This window comes from Aquarana catesbeiana, linkage group LG08 (assembly GCF_042186555.1).
Source record: "Aquarana catesbeiana isolate 2022-GZ linkage group LG08, ASM4218655v1, whole genome shotgun sequence".
In the NCBI taxonomy this organism is placed as follows: Eukaryota; Metazoa; Chordata; class Amphibia; order Anura; family Ranidae; genus Aquarana; species Aquarana catesbeiana.
Window position 1 is genome coordinate 296,422,958 of NC_133331.1, and position 27,549 is coordinate 296,450,506.

The 27,549-nt window shown below is 47.7% G+C and overlaps 3 protein-coding genes across 3 annotated transcripts in view; all 3 read left to right on the forward strand.

The window, feature by feature from the left end:
• The window catches only part of LOC141104900 (uncharacterized), an 83,748-nt gene extending 82,801 nt beyond the window's left edge, over positions 1–947 (forward strand). The window contains exon 5 of the mRNA XM_073594701.1: positions 63–947. Within this exon, the coding sequence (XP_073450802.1) occupies positions 63–374 (312 nt within the window). The 3' untranslated portion in view covers positions 375–947. The remainder of the gene's footprint in view (positions 1–62) is intronic.
• A 3,951-nt stretch (positions 948–4,898) lies between these two features.
• LOC141104828 (uncharacterized) lies at positions 4,899–6,936 on the forward strand. Its single transcript, XM_073594602.1, has one exon. It carries the CDS (start codon positions 4,914–4,916, stop codon positions 6,522–6,524), a length of 1,611 nt encoding a protein of 536 aa, XP_073450703.1. The 5' UTR covers positions 4,899–4,913; the 3' UTR covers positions 6,525–6,936.
• Positions 6,937–17,269: 10,333 nt separating this feature from the next.
• On the forward strand, positions 17,270–23,757 carry LOC141106829 (uncharacterized). The gene is made up of 8 exons (XM_073597758.1): positions 17,270–17,344; positions 21,365–21,481; positions 22,266–22,612; positions 22,665–22,675; positions 22,729–22,826; positions 22,916–23,128; positions 23,212–23,415; positions 23,539–23,757. Exons 2-8 carry the CDS (start codon positions 21,386–21,388, stop codon positions 23,740–23,742), a joined length of 1,173 nt encoding a protein of 390 aa, XP_073453859.1. The 5' UTR covers positions 17,270–17,344; positions 21,365–21,385; the 3' UTR covers positions 23,743–23,757.
• Positions 23,758–27,549: the final 3,792 nt, after the last annotated feature.

Here is a 27,549-nt window from a genome sequence, read left to right on the forward strand (position 1 = left end):
TGTCACAATAATAAAGCTTATATTTTACAGATGATATTCTCTCTCTCATTTTCTTGATTTAGAGTGGAGATCCAATCGATATAGAATTTGAGGTTAAAGCAGAAGAAGAAGAAAGTTATGTGAGGGATGATCAGCAGTCTATGGAGGAGGATGGAATAACGGGGACATTTATAGAGGAGGACACTCCTACAGAGATCAGCACAGGTGGGTCATTAACACTAAATACTAGGGGTCCATCGAATGGGTTTTTTGGTGCCGAAACCGATACTGAAAATGAAAAATACACTAGGCCGAAAACCGATACCGAAAATAAGCAGTTTTTAAAAAATATTTATATTTTTATATACGAAAATGAAATAAAAAGTAGAGCATAAATGGTGCCAAAAGTCTTCAATCAAGAAAACAACTGAAAAAAACAAATGTCCACAAATGATAAACATAACAGTGAAAAAACTTGTAAGTCTCTCAATATAGGTAAATAAAATCCTGTCGGTAAGTGGGAAACAAATGACATGGAATGTCCCACTGAAAACCATGCGTGGATGCAGGGAGACAGAAGTTAAAACGCAGGTGAATCAACAAATCATCCCCAAGTTGTATCTCTCAACAACATGCGACTTGGTAAAGGTGGTGTGTAAGAAACTCTTACCAGATATGATGGACTCCCTTGTCAGCGACAGGGAGTCACTCGAGCGGGTTGCCTCTCAGGGCCAGTGAACAGACATCACAGCTCTGCGAACCTTCTGGGTCAAACTCTGCGCGGATCTCCCGGGGTCGCCAGGTGGGTCCTCCCAAAGGATGGCCAAGGTGCGGATCAGAGGGAACAATGCGTCACGTGCAAAGGCTGGAGTGAAGGCTGGTTGAATCTCTCAGTAAGTATGTGGAGAAAAAATAAACAAGCTCCACATAGTGTAGATGAGCAAAAATAGGATTTTTATTGCTAAAAACGCCAGGTAACAATAAAATGTGATCACAAAGTAAAAAATCGAAAATGGGCAACAAGGAGGATGCTTGGGCGCTTCCAGCATCCTCCTTGTTGGCCATTTTCGATTCAGGACATTCAGTTCACAGCTCCAGGACACACGGAGTTCGTTGCTTTATGGGGAGGGAGGAGAGGAGGACTGGGGCAGCCAGGAAGACGCCCCCACATTGGGCGGGACCAGGGTTGGATGCCGTGGTGTAAAGCACGCCGCCACTGGACTCTAGAGCAAGGGAGACGTGTTCTCTGGAGTGACCAATCACGCTTCTCTTTCTGGCAATCCGATGGACATGTCTGGGTTTGGCGGTTGCCAGGAGAACGGTACTTGCCTGACTGCATTGTGCCAAGTGAAAAGTTTGGTGGAGGGGGGAATTATGGTGTTGGGTTGTTTTTTGTTTTTCAGGGGTTGGGCTTGGCCCCTTAGTTCCAGTGAAGGGAACTCTTAAGGCGTCAGCATACCAAGACATTTTGGACAATTTCATGCTCCCAACTTTGTGGGAACAGTTTGGGGATGACCCCTTCCTGTTCCAACATGACTGTACACCAGTGCACAAAGCAAGGTCCATAAAGACATGGATGAGCGAGTTTGGGGTAGAGGAACTTGACTGGCCTGCACAGAGTCCTGACCTCAACCTGATAGAACACCTTTGGGATGAATTCGAGCGGAAACTACGGGCCAGGCCCTAGAACGCCTAAAGGTGCTCTTTGGATGTTGAGCCTCTGTATGTAGCAAGCCTGTGAAAAAGCCTTTCACCTGTGAAAAAGGTACAACCTCAGTGCCTGACCTCACAAATGCACTTCTGGAAGGATGGTCAAACATCCCCATAGACACCCTCCTAAACCTTGTGGACAGCCTTCCCAGAAGAGTTGAAGCTGTTATAGCTGCAAAGGGTGGGCCAACTCAATATTGAACCCTACGGACTAAGACTGGGATGCCATTAAAGTTCATGTGTGTGTAAAGGCAGGCGTCCCAATACTATTGGCAATATAAGTCCACCCTCATCAGCACCCATCAGTGCAGCCACATCTGTCCCAGTGTCCCTATTCCAGCAGTTTGTCACTACAGTCACCAGTATGTCGAAAAATATACAAATTCCAAGTGAGGAGGTATACCAAATTCTAAGCTTGAGCGATGAGCGCAGCAGGGAGCTCTGTGTCTGGGTCTGATTCTGATCACGAACCCGTTTCAAGCAGTGGGTCTACTACTGGATCGGAGGATGAGGAAAGTGTGCCCACCAAACAAAGGCATTCTGGCGAGGAGCAGGCTACCACAAGTAGAGCAGTGCCATCCACCATTAGCGCAGGGGCATCCACCAGAAATTGAGTACCTTTTTCAAGAAAGGCCAGGTACTAGTGGGGTGTCACGTCAGCCCCAAAGGGTTAGGACCCATGCCAGCCTTCCATATGCCCTTCAAAACCCTCTGTGGCTTCCCCATAACTCAGGAGCAGCTAACATCCTACCTTTTACAGCCCAGCCAGAGAATTTTGCCCCATTGATTTTTTTTTTTAATTTAGTCTTTACGGATGACTTCTTACGTTCAGTTGTGGCCCATTGCAACCTCTATGCCCAAAAATTCATATTGAGCAACCAAGGTTCAAGTTACGCCCATCCCTATGAGTGGAGAGAACTAACAGTGGAGGAATTTAGAATCTTTTTGGGCCTCACATTCAATATGGGACTCTTCCAAAAAAACATGAATGTCACTCATACTGGTCTTCCCACCCCATCCATCAAATGCCAATCTACTCATCCATTGTGCAAAGAACAAGATATCTAATGATTATACGCTTTCTCGATATCGCCCAGTGCCCTCCCTGAAATGACCCAGCATTTGAAAAATTGTATAAAATTCAGCTACTTCTAAATTTTTTTTTCTCTGAGAAATCCACCCAATTATTTATCCCTGACAAAAATATCTGGGTGGACGAGTCCCTTGTCCCCTTCACTGGCAGGCTGGACTTCAAGCAGTTTATCCCCAGCAAAAGGGCCCGATATGGGGTTTAACTCCACAATTTATGTGACAGAGCCACAGGGTACACCTAGGCCTTTCTTGTGTATGAAGGAAAGGACACCCAGCTGCACCCCCTAAATGCCCAGAAAATAGCGAATCAAGCAGAAAACGTCATTTGGGAGCAGTGGTGGTGCGTCCATAAGGGCGCACGGGTGCCGCCCTCACTCTTCAGCCATCCCCTCTAGCAACAATAGATAGATTTATGATTTATGCAATGCACAAATCTATCTATGGCTGCCGCTGCCACCCCCTATTCAGGCGCCCGTCCCCTTTTCGTCAGGTTTACCAACACCTGACGTGCTCCTTGCATGTTGGAGTGTTTGCTTTCCAAAATGGAGTAATTTTGTGGGTGTTTTCACTGTCCTGGTGCTCCAGATCCTTAAAAAATGTGATTGTCAGGTTGTCAGGAAATTAGATGTGTGATTTATGCTCCTAGAATGCCTGAAGGTGCTCCTTGGATGTTGGGCCTCTGTATGTGACCAGGCTGTGTAAAAGTCTCACACATGTGGTATTGCCATACTCAGGAGGAGTAGCAGAATGTATTTTGGGGCGTAATTTTTGGTATGTACATGCTATGTGTTAGAAATATCTTATAAATGGACAACTTTGTGTGAAAAAAAATGTGGTATCATTTTCTTTCCACGTTTTCCAAAAACTTGTGGAAAAAACCGACATGTTCAAATATGCCTCATAGAATATACATCATGGTTTTTTTCTTTCCAAAATATGGGTGTTTCCATTGTCCTGTTGCTCCAGGGTCTTCAAAAATGTGATAGATTGTCAGGAAATTAGATGTGTAATATATGGCCCTAGAATGCCTAAAGGTGCTCTTTGCATATTGTGCTTCTGTATGGGGTCAGACTGTGAAAAAGTCTGACACATGGTATGGCCATACTCAGGAGGAGTAGCAGAATGTACTTTGGAGTGTATTTTTTCGTATTTGCATACTATTTGTTAGAAATATCTTATAAATGGACAACTAAAAAAAGTAAAAAAAAAATATATATATATGGTTTCATTTTCTTTCCACGTTTTCTGAAAACTTGTGGAAAAAAAAGACATGTTCAAAAGACTCATTCTGCCATATAGGATATACAGTATATCGGGTGTTTGCTTTCTAAAATTGGGTCATTTTGTGGGTAATTCCATTGTCCTGGTGCTCCAGGGCCTTCAAAAGTGTGATGGGTAGTCAGGAAATTAGATGTGTAATTTATGGCCCTAGAACGCCTAAAGGTGCTCTTTGAGTGTTGGGCCTCTGTATGTAGCAAGCCTGTGAAAAAGTCTTTCACCTGTGAAAAAACTACAACATCAGTGCCTTACCTCTCAAATGCGCTTCTGGAATAATGGTCAAACATTTCCATAGACACCCTCCTAAACCTTGTGGACAGCCTTCCCAGAAGAGTTGAAGCTGTTATAGCTACAAAGGGTGGGCCAACTCAATATTGAACCCTATGGACTAAGACTGGAATGCCATTATTCATGTGCATGTAAAGGCAGGCTTCCCAATACTTTTGGCAATATAGTGTACATAAATAATTGTTGGTCATCGTAGTTAACATTAGAGGTATAGTCTGGCCAAATTAACAAGTAAGCGCCAAGCCTCGTTACTATGTTCAAAAATGTTTTGGTTGGTATAAAGCATCTTCCTTTTAGTAAGGTCTAGGAGCCGAAGCTCATGCTCCCTACGTTTCCATAACCAAGTCTCCCGATTATGCTGGGTGGGATCAGCTCCATAGTTGCCCTCCATCTGAACCATAGCTGTCTCCATCTCCTGACTACATAGCTGTGTGTTTTTACCTAAAATGCCATAAAAGTTCCTCGGAACCCATTTACTAGTTACCTTGAGGGGGGAATTGTAAGATCCTCAGAGACAAAGCTGCCTGATGTGGGTGGAGTCCTGGTTTAGGGGAATTAATCTGCTCATGTCTAGTAATAATCTTTGTATTTCTATTTTAGTAGATGGACGGGAGATGAGGAAAACCTCAGAGGATTGTCTCACTTTGTCTCCAGACTGTAAAGTAGAAGATGAGGACATCACACAGTATAGTCCAGGAGAAAACCCGACTACCTCAAATGTCCATCCGGCACCACACAGTGTAGATGAACCATCGTATTCCTCTTATCCTGAGGAACCTCAGACTGTGCGGGACGGTGCCGGACCATCGTATTCCTCTTATCCTGAGGAACCTCAGACTGTGCGGGACGGTGCCGGACCATCGTATTCCTCTTATCCTGAGGAACCTCAGACTGTGCGGGACGGTGCCGGACCATCGTATTCCTCTTATCCTGAGGAACCTCCGACTGTGAGGGATGGTGCCGTCCTTTCAACAGATAAGAGGTTTTCCTGTACCGAGTGCGGGAAGAGTTTCTTTTTTAAATTCAATCTTGATGAGCATAAAAGATCTCACACAGTCGAGAAGCCGCTTTCCTGTCCTGATTGCGGGAAATGTTTTTTAAAGAAAGCCCATCTTTCCCAACATCAGAAATCTCATGCAGAAGAAAAGCCGTTTTCTTGTCCTGAGTGTGGAAAACGTTTTTTAAAGAAATCCCATATTTCCCTTCATCAGAAATCTCACACAGAAAAAAAGCTGTATTCTTGTTCTGAGTGCGGGAAATGTTTTGTACAAAAGATACAATTTGTCACACATCAAATGTCTCACACAGGAGAGAAGCCATTTTCCTGTTCTGAGTGTGGGAAATGTTTTTCATCTAAGTCCTGCCTTTTTATGCATCAGAAATTGCACACGGGGGAGAAGCCGTATTCCTGTTCTGAATGCGGGAAATGTTTTGTAAAAAAATCAGCCCTTGTCTCACATCAGAGGTCTCACTTGGAGGAGAAGCCGTATTCTTGTTCTGAGTGCGGGAAATGTTTTTCATCAAAGTCCTATCTTTTTACACACCAGAGATTGCACACGGGGGAGAGACTGCATTCCTGTTCTGAATGCGGGAAATACTTTGCAAAAAAATCAGCCCTTGTCTCACATCAGAGGTCTCACATGGAGGTGAAACCATTTCCCTGTTCTGAGTGCGGGAAATGTTTTTCATCAAAGTCTTATCTTTTTATACACCAGAGATTGCACACGGGGGAGAAGCCGTATTCCTGTTCTGAATGTGGAAAATGTTTTGTAAAAAAATCAGCCCTCGTCTCACATCAGAGGTCTCACATGGAGGAGAAGCCGTATTCTTGTTCTGAGTGCGGGAAATGTTTTCTAGAAAAATCGCGACTTGTTGCACATCAGAGATGTCACACAGGTGAGAAGCCATATTTCTGTCCTGAGTGCGGGAAATGTTTTTCTTGTAAGTCCAATCTTTCCGCACATCAGAGGTCTCACGTGGGTGAGAAGCCATATTTCTGTCCTGAGTGCGGGAAATGTTTTTCTAGAAAGTCCTATCTTTCCGCACATCAGAGATCTCACACAGGGGAGAAGCCATATGCCTGTGCTGAGTGCGGGAAATGTTTTTCATTTAAGTGCAGTCTTTCCACACATCAGAAATCTCACACGGGGGAGAAGCCACGTTCCTGTCCTGAGTGAGGGGATTTCTCCTCACTGAAGTCCGGTCTTCCTGTACATCAGGGTTCCCACACAACCCTCGAGGTGTATTAGTGAGTGCGGGAAATGTCTTCTATATGAATGTTGCTGGACATGTGGGGAAGAAGCACACCCTGATCTACACCTCAGATATACTCCATGGCTGATCTTCATCATGGAAGAAACAGTTCATAAGGAGATCAGAGATCACCAAAGACATGGATGAAGTGTTGTACTGTGTTGGCCATTGATAGCAGGAGAAAAATAAAAATGGAGTCATTAACTTTCATTGGCTGAGTACGTTTTGTAGTGTAAACTCTTGCAAGAGGTCTGTTTTCCCAATTCGTCTTCCAGGACGAAACGCGTTAACCCCACCACGTAAAAGGCGGCCCTCTAGGCCTTTTAAAATAAAAATGGAGTCATTACCTCTCATTGGCTGAGTACATTTTGTGGTATGGAGACTATAGAGGTCTATTATGAATAAAAAAAACAAATAGTTGATGGAATGTGGCACAGGTTTGCCCAGCCGTGACGAATATTGTCCACATTTTATATAACTCGTTGATTTCCTATGATCATTGCCTCCATCTAGCGTCCATAATTCTGTATCGCAATATTTTTACAGATGGAGGAATTTCAGGAAAAATACTTCATTATGGCCACTATATGGAGCTGACAATAATAGGAAATCACTCTGTTAGTTACAATATGGCCAGAATTGATCACAGCTGGGCTCATTCTTGTCACACTCGTCCAGCAAACCTTCTGTACATTGATCGCTTGGTTCCCGTCATCAGGCATGGTTTCCTACAAATCCTGGAGATATTATACCCATGCACTTATGACTACAGTAGACATCAAAGAACATAAACCAACGGTATTAAACCAACTACTGATTCAAAGCAAAATACTGAATTTGGCCATTGGCGCAATCAATATTTCATATGTAGGCGTCAGCGACATATCGTTTATGTACATGGGGGGTAGTTTAAGTGCTTGGGGGTAACTTGAATGTTTTTCATCTTTTTTTACTTAACTTTATTGCCAAAAATAATGGACTAATAACCCCCCATATGTTAGCATTTTGTTGTGACAGGTTCTCTTTTATGAGAGACTATTAGGTCCCTCATGTCTCTCCTACCCTCCACTGAAGGTAATGGAGAGCAGACTGGGCTTCATTCACAGCTCCTCCATCCACAGTGGTAGAACTAAACCCGGAATACACTTTTAGCTTGGGGTGATCAGCGAGTGATGTTCTCTGGTCTCTCTCTCCTCTACCTGACAGCACCCACCATGCCAGTGCTGGGATATCAGAAGCCAGGCAACATGGTGGGGGGTGGGGGGGGGGGTCAAGTGAAGCCATCCAGTGGCTGTATAGAGTTTACAAATCTCCCCATGATGTCTGAGAGCGCACTTGTTCTTCACCAGAATGTTCCAGTAGAGTACTGCTGGTCTCTGTGACAAATGATTCCACCATTGTAGGTAGGTTCTGAAAGGTTTCTCATAATTTGGTGTTTGGCAATTTCCACCATTGGCCATGTCTGTAAAAGATCTAATCCTCGTGTTTGCCGATACTCTGATACCGGACTGGTAATATCATAGATTTCCATAACCAAGAATGAGATGAGGGAGGATCCATATTGTGTCCAATCATGAAGCAGATTTCTGCTAGGACACGGCGCGACCCCGATCTGTGTAAAGAGCTGTGGCCGCGGCTCTTTAACCATGTGATCGGCTGTGATTCACAGGTAAACACGGAGATGCTGGTAATCGGCGCTCCTCGCCTCACACTGACAGAGTATGAGGAGAGCCGATCAGCGGCATTTCCTCACAGGGGACATCTAGGTATAGAATCAGGGCACTGATCATCAGTGCCCTGATTACAATTAAGTACCACCAGTGCCAGAACTGTGTGCCCACCACTGCCAGAAATCAGTGCCAATCTGTGCCCACAAGTGCCAGCAATCAGTTGCCCGAAAGTGTAAGCAATCAATACCAGCAATCAGTGCCCAAAAGTGCCAGGAATCAGTGCCCACAAGTGCCAGCAATCAGTCGCCATTAGTGATGCCAGTCAGTGCTGGCTATCAGTGCTGCCCATCACTGCTGCCCATCAATGCTCATCAATGCCGCCTATCCGTGCTGCCTCTCTGTGCCCACCAGTGCCTCCCATCTGTGCCGCCTATCCGTGCTGCCTCTCTGTGCCCACCAGTGCCTCCATCCGTGCCGCCTATCCGTGCTGCCTTTCTGTGCTTCCCATCAGTGCCACCTATCCGTGCTGCCTCTCTGTGCCCACCAGTGCCTCCCATCTGTGCCGCCTATCCGTGCTGCCTCTCTGTGCCCACCAGTGCCTCCCATCAGTGCCGCCTATCCGTGCTGCCTCTCTGTGCCCACCAGTGCCTCCCATCCGTGCCGCCTATCCGTGCTGCCTCTCTGTGCCCACCAGTGCCTCCCATCAGTGCCGCCTATCAGTGCCCATAAGTGCCACCTCATCAGTGCTGCCTCATCAGCGTCCATCAGTGAAGGAGAAAAGTTACTTATTTACAAAATTTACTGACAGAAACAGAAGACATTTTTTTTTCAGACTTTTCCCCCTTTTTTTTTAGGAAAAAATAACCCAGCAGTGATTAAATCCCACCAATAGAAAGTTCTATTTGTGTGAAGAAAATGCTAAAAATGTCACATGGTTACAGTGTAGCATGACTGCGCAATTGTCATTCAAAGTGTGACAGCATTGAAAGCTGAAAAATGGCCTGGGCAGGAAGGGGGTGAAAGTGCCCAGCATTCAGGTGGTTAAGCAGTCCACATTTAGTGAGAGTTCATGCACTGCAAAGTTTGCAATACATGAACTTTCACTGAATGTGGACTGTTTAATGAGTTTGTTTTCACTTTTAGAGCTGCACGAATTATCGCGATTCTCCACCCGCCACGATCGCAACTCCGGAATTGAACGATTCTACGATTCTGACCATTCGCCTGTTTCGGAGCGGAGGGGAAGCCGTCAGAGCCAGCGTGAAACGTCTGACGCCAGCAAAGAAGAATGTGATTGGTCGGTAAGTATGTCAGAGTGACAGCCCCGCCCCCCAGTGTTGGTAGGTAGGGGACGTTGCCTCTACCGAGATGGCAGTGGGCACTTCCTCTTCCTGTGTGCGTCTGAGCGTGTGATGTCAGCGGGAAACGTGGCGGAGAGCAGGAGCGGGCCGTACAGCCCCCCCCTCGAGACTGGGGCCCTGACCGGCACCGCCCGGATCCCCCATATGGGGGTCTCTCTGCTCGGGGTGCTCTGCCTGCTGTGCCACGTGTGTCCCTCTGGGGCCACAACACACTGGGTGGTGACAAAGGAGGGCAAGATCCAGCAGCAGGTGAGGTGACACCTGACAGAGGGGGAACACATGACAGAGGAAGAGACGGAGGGGGGACACCTGAGAGAGAGCAAGGGGGACACCTAACAAAGAGGGGGGATCCTAGGATTGGGCACACCTGACGGGGAGAGAGAGCGGGAAAAGGGGGACACCTGAGATAAGTAGGGGCACCTGAAAGTAGGATAGGGGGGTACTTGAGAGGGAAAAGGGGGGTCACTTGAAAGAAGAGGGGACACCTGAGAGGAGAGGCAATCAATCTCTCTCAATCACTCTCTCTATCAATCTCTCTCTCCTAAAAAGAATATTACGTTGCGAGAATCGTGATATTTATATTCCAAGTAAAAAAATTGTGATTCTCATTTTGGCCAGAATCGTGCAACTCTACTCACTTTGCAATATCACGATCTGTATATTTACATATTGAGCACTATATGATTGGCTGCTTGGCACACGCACATTACAATAGTAATATAAATTAACTGAAATAAATGTGAACAAAATGGGGCCCGCACACCCAAGCGCTTTAGGAAATAGTGGAAATAATGAGGATTAAACGTATCAAACGAGTGAGAATCAAGCAAACATCCAGTCTATAGGCAGCTGATAAAAAAAATTCAGATGAGATCCAAACATAAAAATATAGCAGGAATTAGCACTGCTCATTTCTCCTCTAGTAATAGAAATAAGTTTTCACCTGCTGTCCTGGCCGCTGCCTGGGGTTCCCCTCATGCTCCTCTCTCTTCTCCTCCTCCTCCTATCATCACAGACACACCCGGGCCAGGGAGAAGATGCAGCCAGTGAACCAAAGCCGCACGGAGGAGGGCCAGTCCCCATAAGCGGCCAGCCAGTCACCGGCCGCTTATGGGGACGCCAGTTGCTCCACCCCCCTTGGCCAAGCACGCCCAAACTACGGCTGTCCATAATATTTACTAGTGCTGCACTACAGAAAGACGGGAGGTGGGAGGCAGTCGCGAGGGGAGGCCGCTGGAGCTGGGACTCGGTAGGACAGGTCGGGAGGGGGGCTTTTTCTCGTGTGGGGGGGGTGGCTTTCTTGCCACCCCCTGCAAAGTGCCGCCCTAGGCCTGGGCCTTGTCGGCCTAAGCCAAAAGACAGCACTGCCCTATCCCTATCCAAGTTACAATCCCCTCAATAAAACATATGTAGCCGACAGCAGACTACAGTTATCTGGCACTGCAGACTTACCCCCTTCTTTCTTGGACTATCTCTGTGTTCCTCTAGTGCTGGGCTCAGATTACATGCATCATCTTCCTGAGCCAAGCAGAGAGCGTTGTGGGAACTGTAGTCTCCTGAGCAGACATCCTTGATCAGCAGAACTATCCCTGGACTACATCTCCAGGCATGCGATCTGCTTCCGGGGAAAGAACTCTGGGAAAAGCTATAACAGAGCCAGCAGACCAGGCCCAAGGGCTTTTACCTCCAGGATCTCATCAAGTGAACATCTCCATGCCCTGCTGCATAAGAGGACTGCGGCCTACCAGGCGGCAACAAGGTGCTCCCAGCGACCCAGGCGGATCTGACGCCGCAAGCTACACGAGAGGGCTCCACCGCAGCATTGCTGAAACCAGCAAGTAGGACCAGACGATTCACCATTCTAGCAGCCAGTCTGTCATCTTCGCCAGTTCTGCAGAAGGAAGAATCCACTTGGATTGCTCTTCAGGAAGTTCCTACACTGTATCTGGTTTGGTGAGCGGGCACCTGCCCACAAATCCAGTACCAGTCACTTTCACACTCCACAGGACACTGTATACAGACATCTTATCCCTAAATTACCTTAAGAATTGCCACTGGTCAGTTTCAGCTGCTTTGCCTGTACTGCATATCACTGTGCCGCACTTAGAAGTCTTGTTTCTTTGAGCTCCAACTTGCCGGTGAAGATAACTGCAAGGCCTTGCATCCTGGAACTCTGCTAATTCATTTATATCTAAAGGGACACACCTCTAGACACTATACTGCTTTATCTCTCATTTATGATTAAAGGCCTGGGGTTGCCCTTTAGCAGTGGTATTACATGCAGCAATCAGCAACCCTTTTGAAACCCATTCATTTACTGCAGGTTTCTGTATACCTTAATATTGTATTTCTGTCATTGGCAATTGTCATTTAATTGCTTTTGGGACTTTCTCAATTGAGTCTTTGCTGTTTATCCAGGACTTGGCCAACTAATACCTTTTTACAAAACTCTCCTCTTGAGTAAGTAAAACCAAAGAGAGCTAATCTATATACCTGGTGTCTGTGTGTTATTTAAAGGTGTACACAACATGTCTGAACCTAGAGTGTCAGGAGGGCTGGAAAGTTCACAGGGTCAAGGTGGAACATGCAATTCTAAGAAACCCCCAAGGGGGCAGTGCTACACATAAAAACAAAGTACAAGGACTGCTTTTTGACTACTGAGTGTCTGAAGATTTGTGTGCTTAGCGGTGCTGGGTGAGAGGCGGACCACAACTACCAGCAGCCCCTTCGGGGGTACTGCTACATTTAGATTTTCAAAAACTATATAATAGGAAGAAATATTATCTATTCAATCACTTTGTATACAATCAGGTAGGCTCTTGCACTACATCAGGGGTGTCCTGTGGGCTGCATGTTGTCCCGGGGAGTTTAGTATGCACCCTGAGCCCATCTGAAGGGACCCTGGGGAAGCCAGGCAAACGCACATGTGGAGGAAGGCCGGGGGGTGCTGTGAAAACTTAGTTGCGGGGTGAAGGTGTGCTAATGAGGTCAGCTGGTAAACTCCTTCCTGGGTCTTACTGGTTTGTCTGTCCTGTCTGTATACCAGGAAGTCTCTGAAGTGATCTGAGAAATATAGCCACGGATGAGGTCAGGCCTTGTTTTCAAAATCAAAGAAAACTTGTATTTTTCTGCAACCAAGGTACATTAATGGTATATTGGTGCATAGGGGGGCTGAGTTCTAGAAAAAAAAGGTGAACTTATCCCTAAACAACTAGACTGAGCATCAAGCTGTCATTTATTAATGATAGTAATACTTTCATTTCAGCTGAATACATTTTCAGTTTTCCTAGTGGTCAGTGTAGTGGTTCCTTACATTGGTGACCAATGGGAGAAGGACCCCCTTATATCAATGGTCAGTGTAGTGGTTTCTTACATTGGTGACCAATGGGAAAAGGACCCCCTTATATCAGTGGTCAGTGTAGTGGTTCCTTACATTGGTGACCGATGGGAGAAGGACCCCCTTATATCAGTGGTCAGTGTAGTGGTTCCTTACATTGGTGACCGATGGGAGAAGGACCCCCTTATATCAGTGGTCAGTGTAGTGGTTCCTTACATTGGTGACCAATGGGAGCAGGACCCCCTTATATCAGTGGTCAGTGTAGTGGTTCCTTACATTGGTGACCAATGGGAGAAAGGACCCCCTTATATCAGTGGTCAGTGTAGTGCATAGTTGCCAACATTGTAGAAAAAAAATTTAGGGACACTTTTGGCTGTAGGCAGAGTCTTATTATAATTAGGGGGCGGGGCATGCGTTTGTAGGTGTGGCACAGGGGCAAGCAAAAAATGCAGCGCAGCGAAAAATGGGCGTGGTTTACGGAAAAAGTGGGCGTGTCTTAAATGGGTGTGGCTCAAAGAAGGTGTGGTTGGAGTCTGAGATGAATGAGGGATGGAGAGGGAAAGGGGGAGAGAGGGATGGAGGGACAGCAGGCCCAGATCCTTCACAACAATAGAAATATGTGTATTCCATAAAGTTTAACAATCAGCAGATAAAGATACTCTCAACACCTGGTGTTAGCACTTCAATCATCCCGGCACCATGGTTGTTATGGTGTCAGGATGATTGAAGCGCATTATTTCTATTATTACATTGTAATATAAAATGAAATCATTCAACTCACCATAATGCCGAATCAGTGGGATCCCTGAGCGTGTCACCTGCCATGTCGCCTGACACCAGCTGTCCGTCCTTGCATCAGGTGCCCCCACCGGAGCCCCCCTTACATCAGATGTCCCCAGCGGAGCCCCCCCTTACATCAGATGTCCCCAGTGGAGCCCTCCCTTACATCAGATGTCCCCAGCGGAGCCCTCCCTTACATCAGATGTCCCCAGCAGAGCCCCCCTTACATCAGATGTCCCCAGTGGATCCCCCCTTACATCAGATGTCCCCAGCGGAGCCCCCCCTTACATCAGATGTCCCCAGCGGATCCCCCTTACATCAGATGTCCCCAGCGGACCCCCCCTTACATCAGATGTCCCCAGCGGAGCCCCCCTCACATCAGGTGTCCCTAGCGGAGCCCCCCCTTGCATCAGATGTCCCCAGCGGAGCCCCCCTTACATCAGGTGTCCCCAGTGGAGCCCCCCTTACATCAGATTTCCCAAGCAGAGCCCCCTTACATCAGATGTCCCCAGCGGAGCCCCCCTTACATCAGGTGTCCCCAGCGGAGCCCCCACTTACATCAGATGTCCCCAGCGGAGCCCCCCCTGCATCAGATGTCCCCAGAGGAGCCCCCCTTGCATCAGATGTCCCCAGCAGAGCCCCCCCTTACATCAGATGTCCCCAGCTGAGCCCCCCTTACATCAGATGTCCCCAGCGGAGCCCTTCCTTACATCAGATGTCCCCAGCGGAGCCCCCCTTACATCAGATGTCCCCAGCGGAGCCCCCCTTACATCAGGTGTCCCCAGCGGAGCCCCCCTTACATCAGATGTCCCCAGAGAAGCCCCCCCTTACATCAGATGTCCCCAGCGGAGCCCCCCTTACATCAGATGTCCCCAGAGGAGCCCCCCTTACATCAGATGTCCCCAGCGGAGCCCCCCTTACATCAGATGTCCCCAGAGGAGCCCCCCTTACATCAGGTGTCCCCAGCGGAGCCCCCCTTACATCAGCTGTCCCCAGCGGAGCCCCCCTTACATCAGATGTCCCCAGCGGAGCCCCCCCTTACATCAGATGTCCCCAGCAGAGCCCCCTTACATCAGACGTCCCCAGCGGAGCCCACCTTACATCAGATGTCCCCAGCGGAGCCCCCTTACATCAGATGTCCCCAGCAGAGCCCCTCCTTACATCAGATGTCTCCAGCGGAGCTCCCCCTTACATCAGATGTCCCCAGCGGAGCCCCCCTTACATCAGATGTCCCCAGCGGAGCCCCCCTTACATCAGATGTCCCCAGCAGAGTCCCTCCTTACATCAGATGTCCCCAGCGGAGCCCCCCTTACATCAGATGTCCCCAGCGGAGCCCCCCTTACATCAGATGTCCCCAGCGGACCCCCCCTTACATCAGGTGTCCCCGGCGGAGTCCCCCCTTACATCAGATGTCCCCAGCGGAGCCCCCCTTACACCAGGTGTCCGCAGCGGAGCCCCCCCTTACATAAGATTTCCTAGTAGGTCTCCGCCGGCCGCGTGGTTATAGAACCCCCGCCCCTTTCCATAACAGGTCGGAGCGAAGCAGGGCGGGGGGGGGGTTAGGCAGGGTGGGGCCAACACTGAAATTATGCATGTAACAATACAAACCAGCAACTTCAAATTAATACATATAAGAACACCTATAAAATGAATAAAAACCTAGGAAACATATACAAAAAGTGCAAGTGCAAATATACCAATAAATAATATTTTATGAATTATAATGTGCAATATCATACAAACTAAATATTAAAGTCCACCAAAAAGTACATCTGTTCAAATAACAGTCCATATGGAATAAATAGTGACAAAGTGCTCAGTGCCTAAGGACATTTCCACTTCATAGTGCTCCTTGCGTTGGGAGTCCTCTTGCTAGATAAAGTGGATCTCGAATTACAGAGATCAAATCCTACGACAAATAGAATGCCTAAATTCAATATTATTTGTTTGTAAGATTTTTATATGGCACACTGTTGTAAAGAAACATAAACTCCCTTCTTTCTACTGTAGGCTGACAAATACACAAAAATGTAAAAGAAGAAAAAAAAAGCAACATTTTTTTTACTTATTTTTTAATTATTTTGCTATTATTTTTAATACTGTGTTTGAATCACGGGGAAATAATCCTTGAGTTGAGACGGCGGCAGCCATCTTTTTGTAGCCGCGCCCGTTTTTCCTAAAACATTCCCAATTTTCCTGGGACAAACGCAAAATCCCAGGAAATTAATCGGGACGAGCTCCGATCGGGACGAGGGTCCCAAAATCGGGATTGTCCCGGGAAAATCGGGACTGTTGGCAAGTATGGTAGTGGTCCCTTACATTGGTGACCAATGGGAGAAGGACCCCCTTATATCAGTGGTCAGTGGAGTGGTCCCTTACATTGGTGACCAATGGGAGAAGGACCCCTTATATCAGTGGTCACTGAAGTGGTCCCTTACATTGGTGACCAATGGGAGAAAGACCCCCTTATATCAGAGGTCAGTGTAGTGGTCCCTTACATTGGTGACCAATGGGAGAAAGACACCCTTATATCAGTGGTCAGTGTAGTGGTCCCTTATATTTGTGACCAATGGGAGAATGACCCCCTTATATCAGTGGTCAGTGAAGTGGTCCATTACATTGGTGACCAATGGGAGAAGGACCCCCTTATATCAGTGGTCGGTGTAGTGGTCCCTTATATTTGTGACCAATGGGAGAATTACCCCCTTATATCAGAGGTCAGTGTAGTGGTCCCTTACATTGGTGACCAATGGGAGAAAGACACCCTTATATCAGTGGTCAGTGTAGTGGTCCCTTATATTTGTGACCAATGGGAGAATGACCCCCTTATATCAGTGGTCAGTGTAGTGGTCCCTTACATTGGTGACCAATGGGAGAAGGACCCCCTTATATCAATGGTCAGTGTAGTGGTCCCTTACATTGGTGACCAATGGGAGAAGGACCCCCTTATATCAGTGGTCAGTGTAGTGATCCCTTACATTGGTGACCAATGGGAGAAGGACCCCTTATATCGTCATCAGTGGGAAGACTGCCCTCCTTACAGATCATTGCCCCTCCCTTTAGAATGTAAGCTCTATGAGCAGGGCCCTCCTGTACCTTTTGTATTGAACTGTACTGTAATTGTGTTGTCCCCCCCTATACATAGTAAAGCGCTGTGTAAACTGTTGGCGCTATATAAATTGCATATAATAATAATTGATGTCAGTTGTTACCGAGAGACAGAAATGGTTTATTGCTCAAGGAACCCCTAAAAACCTTTGGAGGAACCCTGGCTGGGAAAGGCTGGACTAGGCAGTAATATATTTTTCTCCCCCTTGGTGGGAGTGGAGATGACCCCATCTATAAGGATATACAGTACATACACACACAGCACAAGGCCGTGTTCACACTACGAGATGTTTCTCTGGGCTGCAGTTCCTCTGAGCTCCACAAGGTGGTGATCTCACTTTTACCCAGACAGGAAGTCTCTATGGAAGACAGGAAGTGATGTCAGGTACAGACAGGAAGTGACTTCAGGTATAAATAGGAAGTTCCGGGTGAGAAGTGAGTCAGAAGGAAGTAGCGTGGAGACAAAGCTGGAAGGGGCAGTAGATGAGGTAATAAGATCTTATTTTCTATTTACACCCAGTAACCCCCCCGTCATGTCCATCTAGGGTTGCCACCTTTTCTTTGAGCCAAACCCGAACACTTCAGCGGGGCTTGGCATTTTTTTTTGTAGCACACATTATAAGATTGTAAAATGCCCGGGACACCTCTGTGTGCCCTAGGGGGGTAGTAATGCGGCATGCGCAGCGGTGAACAGTGGGTGTAGACAATTGCATATAGTGCAGATGTGTGTGATGTACAATATAGTGTATATGTAGTGTGTGATGTACAATATAGTGTATATGTAGTGTGTGATGTACAATATAGTGTATATGTAGTGTGTGATGTACAATATAGTGTATATGTAGTGTGTGATGTACAATATAGTGTATATGTAGTGTGAAATGTTTGGTGGGGAGCCTCCCAGTATAATATTGGGGGGTGGGGGGAGGTCTCCTTTTATATATAGTGTATGGTAGGGAGAGGAAGTGGTGAGGACTGTATGCATGATGTAAGGGGCGACTCTGGTGACGAGATCACCTTATATCGGACGCCACTGCATTCCCCTTTACATCAGAGTTCCCCTTTATGTCATTGTCCACAGAGTTCCAACTTGCATTTATAATGGAAACTCTCTAATGTGGGGGTGGGGGGGCTCTGGTCACCATAGAGCACCTTCCACAGAGTAAATGCACTAAGGTAAGGTGTGTGTGGGGGGGGGGGTTACTGATATAAGGGGTAACCTTTATATCAGTGCCCCTTTACCCTACTGCATTCATTGCCCCCTACATTAGTGATCCCCCCTCAGACTGGCCTTCCTACGCTGTTACTGACCACCACTCAGGTGCACCGTGCAGGGCTCAGTCAGATGGTCCTCTCTGGGCTCCAGCTTGGTGGCTCTCGTTTCATCTTATATTACACTATGAGAGTGTGCAGGCATAACACACGAGATGATCAGAGACTTCAGACATAATACAGGAGACGATCAGAGACTGCAGACACGGTACAGGAGACGATCAGAGACTGCAGACTTAGTACAGGAGACGATCAGAGACTGCAGACTTAGTACAGGAGACGATCAGAGACTGCAGACTTAGTACAGGAGACGATCAGAGACTGCAGACTTAGTACAGGAGACGATCAGAGACTGCAGACTTAGTACAGGAGACGATCAGAGACTGCAGACTTAGTACAGGAGACGATCAGAGACTGCAGACTTAGTACAGGAGACGATCAGAGACTGCAGACATAATACAGGAGATGATCAGAGACTGCAGACACGGTACAGGAGACGATCAGAGACTGCAGACATAGTACAGGAGATGATCAGAGACTGCAGACATAGTACAGGAGATGATCAGAGACTGCAGACACAGTACAGGAGATGATCAGAGACTGCAGACACAGTACAGGAGACGATCAGAGACTGCAGACACGGTGCAGGAGACGATCAGAGACTGCAGACACGGTGCAGGAGACGATCAGAGACTGCAGACACGGTGCAGGAGACGATCAGAGACTGCAGACACGGTGCAGGAGACGATCAGAGACTGCAGACACGGTGCAGGAGACGATCAGAGACTGCAGACACGGTGCAGGAGACGATCAGAGACTGCAGACACGGTGCAGGAGACGATCAGAGACTGCAGACACGGTGCAGGAGACGATCAGAGACTGCAGACACGGTGCAGGAGACGATCAGAGACTGCAGACACGGTGCAGGAGACGATCAGAGACTGCAGACACGGTGCAGGAGACGATCAGAGACTGCAGACACGGTGCAGGAGACGATCAGAGACTGCAGACACGGTGCAGGAGACGATCAGAGACTGCAGACACGGTGCAGGAGACGATCAGAGACTGCAGACACGGTGCAGGAGACGATCAGAGACTGCAGACACGGTGCAGGAGACGATCAGAGACTGCAGACACGGTGCAGGAGACGATCAGAGACTGCAGACACGGTGCAGGAGACGATCAGAGACTGCAGACACGGTGCAGGAGACGATCAGAGACTGCAGACACGGTGCAGGAGACGATCAGAGACTGCAGACACGGTGCAGGAGACGATCAGAGACTGCAGACATAATTGGGCTGAAATTGCACCCGGGTCACATATGAATCGCACAGAACACACAGCACATTCCTGTGTTTTCATAGTGGGAACCCTCCCTGTGACCTGGAACCCACACTTTGCTCCACTAACTTGCTTGGAAGGGGGGGGCACCTGGAGCAATTTTCCACATCTCTTGTGGGGTAGATACAAACCACATGCAGCGCTAAAAATGTGCATTTTACATCTTAAACATATATAAGTGACAAAGTACTAAGTACATAACTTGTGCCAAAATAGGCAATGTGTGTAGTTAGTGAACTTTTAACAAATTAGGGGAAAAAGTCCATTGGTGTGTGATGAATCATATGTTAGTCCACAGAAACTGGGGGTTCATGGGCATATGTGGTGCCCCAACTGCGCATGGGGCGGAGGCTGGAGCAAACTATGTATAAGAAGGCACTTTACACACACATCTTCTGAAATTCCAAATCAAAACTGCAAACGATAGGAGTGAATATCCTTACCAGAAGAGATAGACACGGTCACCGTACGGTGGAGTGTCATACGGGCTTGAGGGATCCAACGATCCCAGGGATAGCTGGCTGGAGAAGTCCTGACGGGGAGTCCCATCCGGGGCGACCGTCGCTGTTCAATGGTGTGTAAGTCCGCGACCAATCGGGATATCTCTCTCAGATGGAATGGATGTACAGAGAAAAATGGCTAGGGCTCAGCGAGGTCCCATTCATGGAAGGAGGAAAAACCAAAACATCTCCACATAGGGCATGAATCCGTTAAAAAAAGCTTTTATCGAAAAGCTAGAAAGTGATAAAGCGCGCACTTCAATAGATAAAACGTGATCACAAAAAGAAAAAGGTAAAATCGCGTGGTAACAGGACATCTATAGGCTTTAGCAACCCGACATGTTTCGGACCATCGTCCTTCTAGTAGAAGGACGATGGTCCGAAACATGTCCGAAACTACTTTTTTGTTATCGAACCAATCAATAATTGCTCTATCTCTTGTGGGGTGCCAAGGGCCACCCGCTCTGTGGCAGACATCTCTTTTAATATTGGGGGAAGAGGATATGTGCTAAGGGGTCTGGATTTCATATCCAAGCCCCCTTGTAGCACAGGTGTTAAAGTGCCCCCCCTAGAAGATATCCCCTCCCCCATTACTCATAGTGAACTGTAGTCTGGTTCCCCCCTCATCCTCTTGTTCATGCCCCCCATCCTCTGGAAGACTCACTGTGAATTAGTTGATAGATGATCTCAGTCCAGCAGCGTTGTCGGCAGTGTGGTGAGCCTTCTCTTCTCCTCCCCTCCTTCTTCTCCTCCTCCCCTCCTCCTCCTTCTTCTCCTCCCCTCCTCCTCCTTCTTCTCCTCCCCTCCTCCTCCTTCTTCTCCTCCCCTCCTCCTCCTTCTTCTCCTCCCCTCCTCCTCCTCTGTGTACACAGGAAAACATCACAGCAGGAGGAGGAGGGGAGGGTTCACTTCACAGCACTCTCTCTCTCTGCTCTCTCTTTCTGTGTCCTGCAGCTGGGGACAGCGGGGAGAAATGTCGGGTCTCCCCTGCCATAAAAAGTGGAGCTCCCGGGCGGCGTGCGGGAACAAAGATACCCCGCACAACTGCGGCATTCCATTACAATGATTCGTCTAGGAAGATCATTAGAGGGCCGCTTGTGTAGACAAGGCACACCGTACAGGGAGCCACCGGCCAGTCCGAATAATGTGCCCGGGTCTCAGGCGGCCAGAGACCCGGACACATGTTTCAAAACCCGTACTGTCCGGGTGAATCCCGAACAGGTGGCAACCCTATGTCCATCTTCTTCCTCCATAGTCACTTTGACGTCTTTTATCTCCAGCAGATGATGATACACACATATATAGTGTGGGAACCTAGATTAACCCCTTCAGGGGCAGAACATTTCCCTACTTATATAGATTTTCATTATCTATTATCATCCTTACCTGTCTAGACAGAAACCTGTATAGATCAAATGACGGCACCAATCAGAATTGAGGAGGACCAGAGTCACATGACTGAGAAGATACTAAACCTCACCCTGGAGATCATCTACCTGCTGACCGGAGAGGTGAGGAGGATTCTGGGAGGTCACATGACATCACTCTTATCTCTATTAATAAAACACAGACCTGACCGGAGAGGTGAGGAGGATTCTGGGAGGTCACATGACATCACTCTTATCTCTATTAATAAAACACAGACCTGACCGGAGAGGTGAGGAGGATTCTGGGAGGTCACATGACATCACTCTTATCTCTATTAATAAAACACAGACCTGACCGGAGAGGTGAGGAGGATTCTGGGAGGTCACATGACATCCCTCTTATCTCTATTAATAAAACACAGACCTGACCGGAGAGGTGAGGAGGATTCTGGGAGGTCACATGACATCCCTCTTATCTCTATTAATAAAACACAGACCTGACCGGAGAGGTGAGGAGGATTCTGGGAGGTCACATGACATCCCTCTTATCTCTATTAATAAAACACAGACCTGACCGGAGAGGTGAGGAGGATTCTGGGAGGTCACATGACATCACTCTTATCTCTATTAATAAAACACAGACCTGACCGGAGAGGTGAGGAGGATTCTGGGAGGTCACATGACATCACTCTTATCTCTATTAATAATACACAGACCTGACCGGAGAGGTGAGGAGGATTCTGGGAGGTCACATGACATCACTCTTATCTCTATTCATAAAACACAGACCTGACCGGAGAGGTGAGGGGGATTCTGGGAGGTCACATGACATCACTCTTATCTCTATTAATAAAACACAGACCTGACCGGAGAGGTGAGGTGGATTCTGGGATTCTAACATGATATTCCTATTGGTTCCTCAAAACAGAGATTTCCTCTTGTGAAGTCAGGTGATCATATGACCATCACAGTGCCTCCATGTGACTCCCTAAAACCTGAGAGACACAACATGGAGAAGATTCTAGAAGTCACCAAGAAGATGATGGAGCTGCTGACAGGAGAGGTGAGGAGGATTCTGGGAATTCTGGGACATTATCCAGTAACAGACAAGGGATGTGTCTGGATGGTGACTGTATCATTGTGTGTGTCAGGTTCCTATAAGGTGTCAGGATGTCACTGTCTATTTCTCCATGGAGGAGTGGGAGTATTTAGAAGGACACAAGGATCTCTACAAGGACGTCATGATGGACAATCAGCCGCCCCTCACATCACCGGGTAAGAGAAGACTTTATTGTAAAGGAGAGAGCAGTACGGAGGCTCCACCTAGATCCCCCATCAGCTGATAAACACATAGAAACAATGTATTCAGTCAGTGTGTGTGTTTCCTACAGATGGATCCAGTAATGGGAACCCACCAGAGAGATGTCCCCGTCCTCTGTATTCCCGGGATTCCACACAGGAAGATCACACCATCCCTCACCATCATCAGGTAGATGAGGAACAATCACTGATAGTATCATTAGGATCTGTACATTATCTGCATTGTTACCATTGATGTCATTTTTATTATATATTCAGAGTGAAAACCTGAGAGATCCTAAAGTTGAGGTTAAAGAAGAGATAAAAGAGGAGGATGATGAGGATGGGGTGATGGAGGAAGAGCATAAAGATCTGTACCAGGACACCATAGAGGAGTCATCCAGCTACAGAAACCCACCAGAGAGATGTCCCCGTCCTCTGTATTCCCGGGATTCCACACAGGAAGATCACAACTACACGAAACATCATCAGGTAGATGAGTAACAAATATTGAGAGTTGTGATTCATATACAAGTGTGTTTGTCACTACACAAGTATTTTATTATATCTTTCAGAATGAAAACACCAAGGATAATGTTATTGTAAAAGAAGAGTATAAAGAGGAGGATGAGGAGTATGGAGTGATGAAGAAGTTTTCAGAAGGACACAAGGATATGATGGAGCCACCTAATACCAGGAACCCACCAGAGAGATGTCCCCGTCCTCTGTATTCCCGGGATCCCACACAGGAAGGTCACACCATCCCTCACTGTTACAAGGTTGGTGGGACAGGGATTGCAAAACAGATTAATGGAGACAATGTGAGGATTTTTTATATATGATGTCACAATAATAAAGCTTATATTTTACAGATGATATTTTCTCTCATTTTCTTGATGTAGAGTGGAGATCCAATCGATATAGAATTTGAGGTTAAATCAGAAGAAGAAGAGAGGTATGTGAGGGATGATCAGCAGTCTATGGAGGAGGATGGAATAACGGGGACATTTATAGAGGAGGACACTCCTACAGAGATCAGCACAGGTGGGTCATTAACACTAAATCCATTCCTCCACCCATACTGCTCACTGATTGGTCCAGAGTAGGGCGGGGACTGGGTGATATCAGCCTGTAATCCCCTGGTCACTTTCCTGAGCTGTGTTCCCCGTCCTGTATTCCTGTATTTCTCTCAGTTATAATATTTTCTCCAGATTGGACTGGCAGGACCACCACATGGATCAGTTTGGCCCAGTGTTACAAACACTCCTAATTTGAACGGCTCATGTAGATCCTCCCACTTCGGCTTCTTCCGGCACTACCAGTGTTGCAGGACGTCCTTGCTGCTCCTGTCTCTGGCAGCCGCCTCTTATACTACCAATGTAAGAGGTATGACCGGTTCTGCTCCACTTCCCCAGCATTTTGGGGGCGATCCATCTCGCTGCAGAGTTTCTCAACCAGGTTGGAATATATTTGAAGATGCTGCCCCAGGCGTTTCCTGTGGACCAAAGCAAAGCAGGCTTCATATTTTCTTTGCTTTCTGACAAAGCTTTGGCCTGGGCAAACCCTCTATGGGAGAGACAAAAAACCCATTGTCCAGAATTACTCTGAGTTTGTGGCCTCCTTTAACCACTTAAGGACTGAGCCTCTTTTTCGAGATTTGTTGTTTACAAGTTAAAAACAGTTTTGTTTTTTTTTTGTTTTTTTTTGCTAGAAAATTACTTAGAAAAAAAAAAAAGTTTAATGTTTGGGGGTTCTAACACCCTAGAGAATAAAATGGCAGTCGTTGCAATACTTTCTGTCACACCGTATTTGAGCAGCGGTCTTACAAGCGCACTTTTTTTTTTTTTTTGGAAAAAATACACTTTTTTGAATTAAAAAAATAAGACAACGTTAAAGTTAGCCCAATTTTTTTTTTTTTTATATTGTGAAAGATGATGTTACGCCGAGTAAATTGATACCCAACATGTCACGCTTCAAAATTTGCGCCCGCTCGTGGAATGGCGACAAACTTTGACCCTTAAAAAATCTCCATAGGCGACCTTTAAAAAAAATTCTACAGGTTGCATGTTTTGCGTTACAGAGGAGGTCCAGGGCTAGAATTATTGCTCTCGCTCTAACGATCGCGGCGATACCTCGCATGTGTGGTTTGAACGCCGTTTTCATATGCGGGCGCTACTCACGTATGCGTTCGCTTCTGCGCGCGAGCTCGGCGGGACGGGGCGCGTTTAAGAATTTTTTTTTTTTTTTTTATTATTTTACCTTTTTTATTTTTTATTCTTGCACAGTTTAAAAAAAAAAAAATTGTGTCACTTTTTATCCCTATTACAAGGGATGTGAACATCCCTTGTAATAGAAAAAAAGCATGACAGGTCCTCTTAAATGTGAGATCTGGGGGGGTCAAAAAGACTTCACATCTCATATTTACACTAAAATGCAATAAAAAAAATAAAAAATTGTCATTTAAAAAAAAAGAAGAAAAAAAAAATGGCCCTTTTTAAGAGCTATGGGCGGAAGTAACATTTTGACGTCACTTCTGCCCTACAATGGTATGGAGACGGGTGGGGGGGCCATCTTCCCTTCACTCGTCTCCGTGCCACTGATGTGAGAGGATCTGATCGCCTCCGCCGCTGCCGACAGCTCTGGTAAGAGGTGGAGGGCAATGGAGCGTAGTGGGGGGGCCCTCTCCCGCCGCCTATAAAAGTGATCTCGTGGTGAATCCGCCCCAGAGACCACTATTATCATAAACCGGACCGCCTGGCGAAAAAAAGGATACCGGGGTAATGGTAGCTAGCTGCTGCCATAAGAACGATATTCCTCTTCAAACTTAGGACGAATATCGGCGTGCGGCGGTCCGGTAGCTGTTAAACAGAGTACGGGAACTGTTGTTGACTACGCTATTGAATTCCGTACTCTGGCAGCAGAGGTTGGTTGGATCAACGAGGCCCTCGAGGAGGCGGCTTTTTTCTCATGATGTCTCTGATAACATTAAGGCTTCATGTAGACGGGACGTTCCAAAACCTCTCCCGAACGATGGAACTTGACAGCTAGTAAACCGACGTTTAAAAAAAAAAGTCCGTTGTGCCGCGTTTAGAAGCGTTTTTTACATCGTAAATGGTCCAGAAATGTATCTCCCATTTAAAAACGGCTATAAACGCAATGCGGCTGAACGCTCGTTACCGCGTTCACAAGCTGTTACAGGCATTTGCCATTTTAAATGCCTCTGAACATCCGCCCTGAACGCTTTTTTTTTTTTTTTTTTTTTTTTTTTTTTTCTTCTAACCTCAACTGCCTGGAAACGACTATAAACGATCCCGCGTACCGATGAGATAACATAGAGGAGAGTTCAGGGGCAGCTGAAAAAAAAAAAAAAGCCCAACTGCTCCTAAACATCCATTTACCAGCCGCAGTGTACGCGAGGCCAAGAGATGAGATTGCAGCTCGAGGAGTTGAGTTGATCTCGTTTGCCACTCTCACTGATACCAGACTGCGAGAGAGATCTTCCTCGGGTACGTTTTGGCTACGAGCTTTGCATTCCCTCCCTCGCCTCCCATACCTCCCTCACCTCCCATGCCTCTCTCATCACCAATACCTCCCTCACCTCCCATACGTCCCATGCCTCCCTCACCACCAATACCTCCCTCACCTCCCATATCTCCCTCACCACCAATACCTCCCATGCCTCCCTCACCTCCCATGCCTCCCTCATCACCAATGCCTCCCTCATCACCAATGCCTCCCTCACCTCCCATATCTCCCTCACCTCCCGTGCCTCCCTCACTACCAATGCCTCCCTCACTACCAATGCCTCCCTCACCTCCCATACCTCCCTCACCTCCCATACCTCCCTCACCTCCCATACCTCCCTCACCTCCCATACCTCCCATACCTCCCTCACCTCCCATATCTCTCTCACCTCCCATATCTCTCTCACCTCCCATATCTCTCTCACCTCCCATACCTCTCTCACCTCCCATACCTCTCTCACCTCCCATACCTCTCTCACCTCCCATACCTCCCTCACCTCCCTCACCTCCCATGCCTCCCATACCTCCCATGCCTCCCTCGCCTCTCGTGCCTCCCTCGCCTCTCGTGCCTCCCTCACCTCCCGTGCCTCCCTCACCTCCCATACCTCCCTCACCTCCCATACCTCCCTCACCTCCCATGCCTCCCTCATCACCAATACCTCCCGTGCCTCCCTCACCTCCCGTGCCTCCCTCGCCTCTCGTGCCTCCCTCGCCTCTCGTGCCTCCCTCACCACCAATGCCTCCCTCACCTCCCATATCTCCCATGCCTCCTGTGCCTCCCTCGCCTCCCATGCCTCCCTCGCCTCCCATGCCTCCCTCGCCTCCCATGCCTCCCTCGCCTCCCATGCCTCCCTCACCTCCCATGCCTCCCTCATCACCAATAGCTCCCTCACCTCCCATGCCTCCCTCACCACCAATACCTCCCTCACCTCCCGTGCCTCCCTCACCTCCCATGCCTCCCTCATCACCAATACCTCCCGTGCCTCCCTCACCTCCCATGCCTCCCTCATCACCAATACCTCCCGTGCCTCCCTCACCTCCCATGCCTCCCTCATCACCAATACCTCCCATGCCTCCCTCACCTCCCATGCCTCCCTCATCACCAATACCTCCCATGCCTCCCTCACCTCCCATGCCTCCCTCATCACCAATACCTCCCATGCCTCCCTCGCCTCCCCATGCCTCCCTCGCCTCCCATGCCTCCCTCGCCCCCCATGCCTCCTGGGTCCAAGTCCTCTAGTGAAGTAGAGTCCACGCAGCTGGGTGTCGCACGTCTCTCTGCCTGAAAAGAGGGCCTTCAGGAGGATGGAGAGATTGTGCCTTTTAGTGTGGCCAGTCAGGTCATTTATTGAAGTCTTGTCCTACCCGTCCGGGAAACGCCCCTTTAGG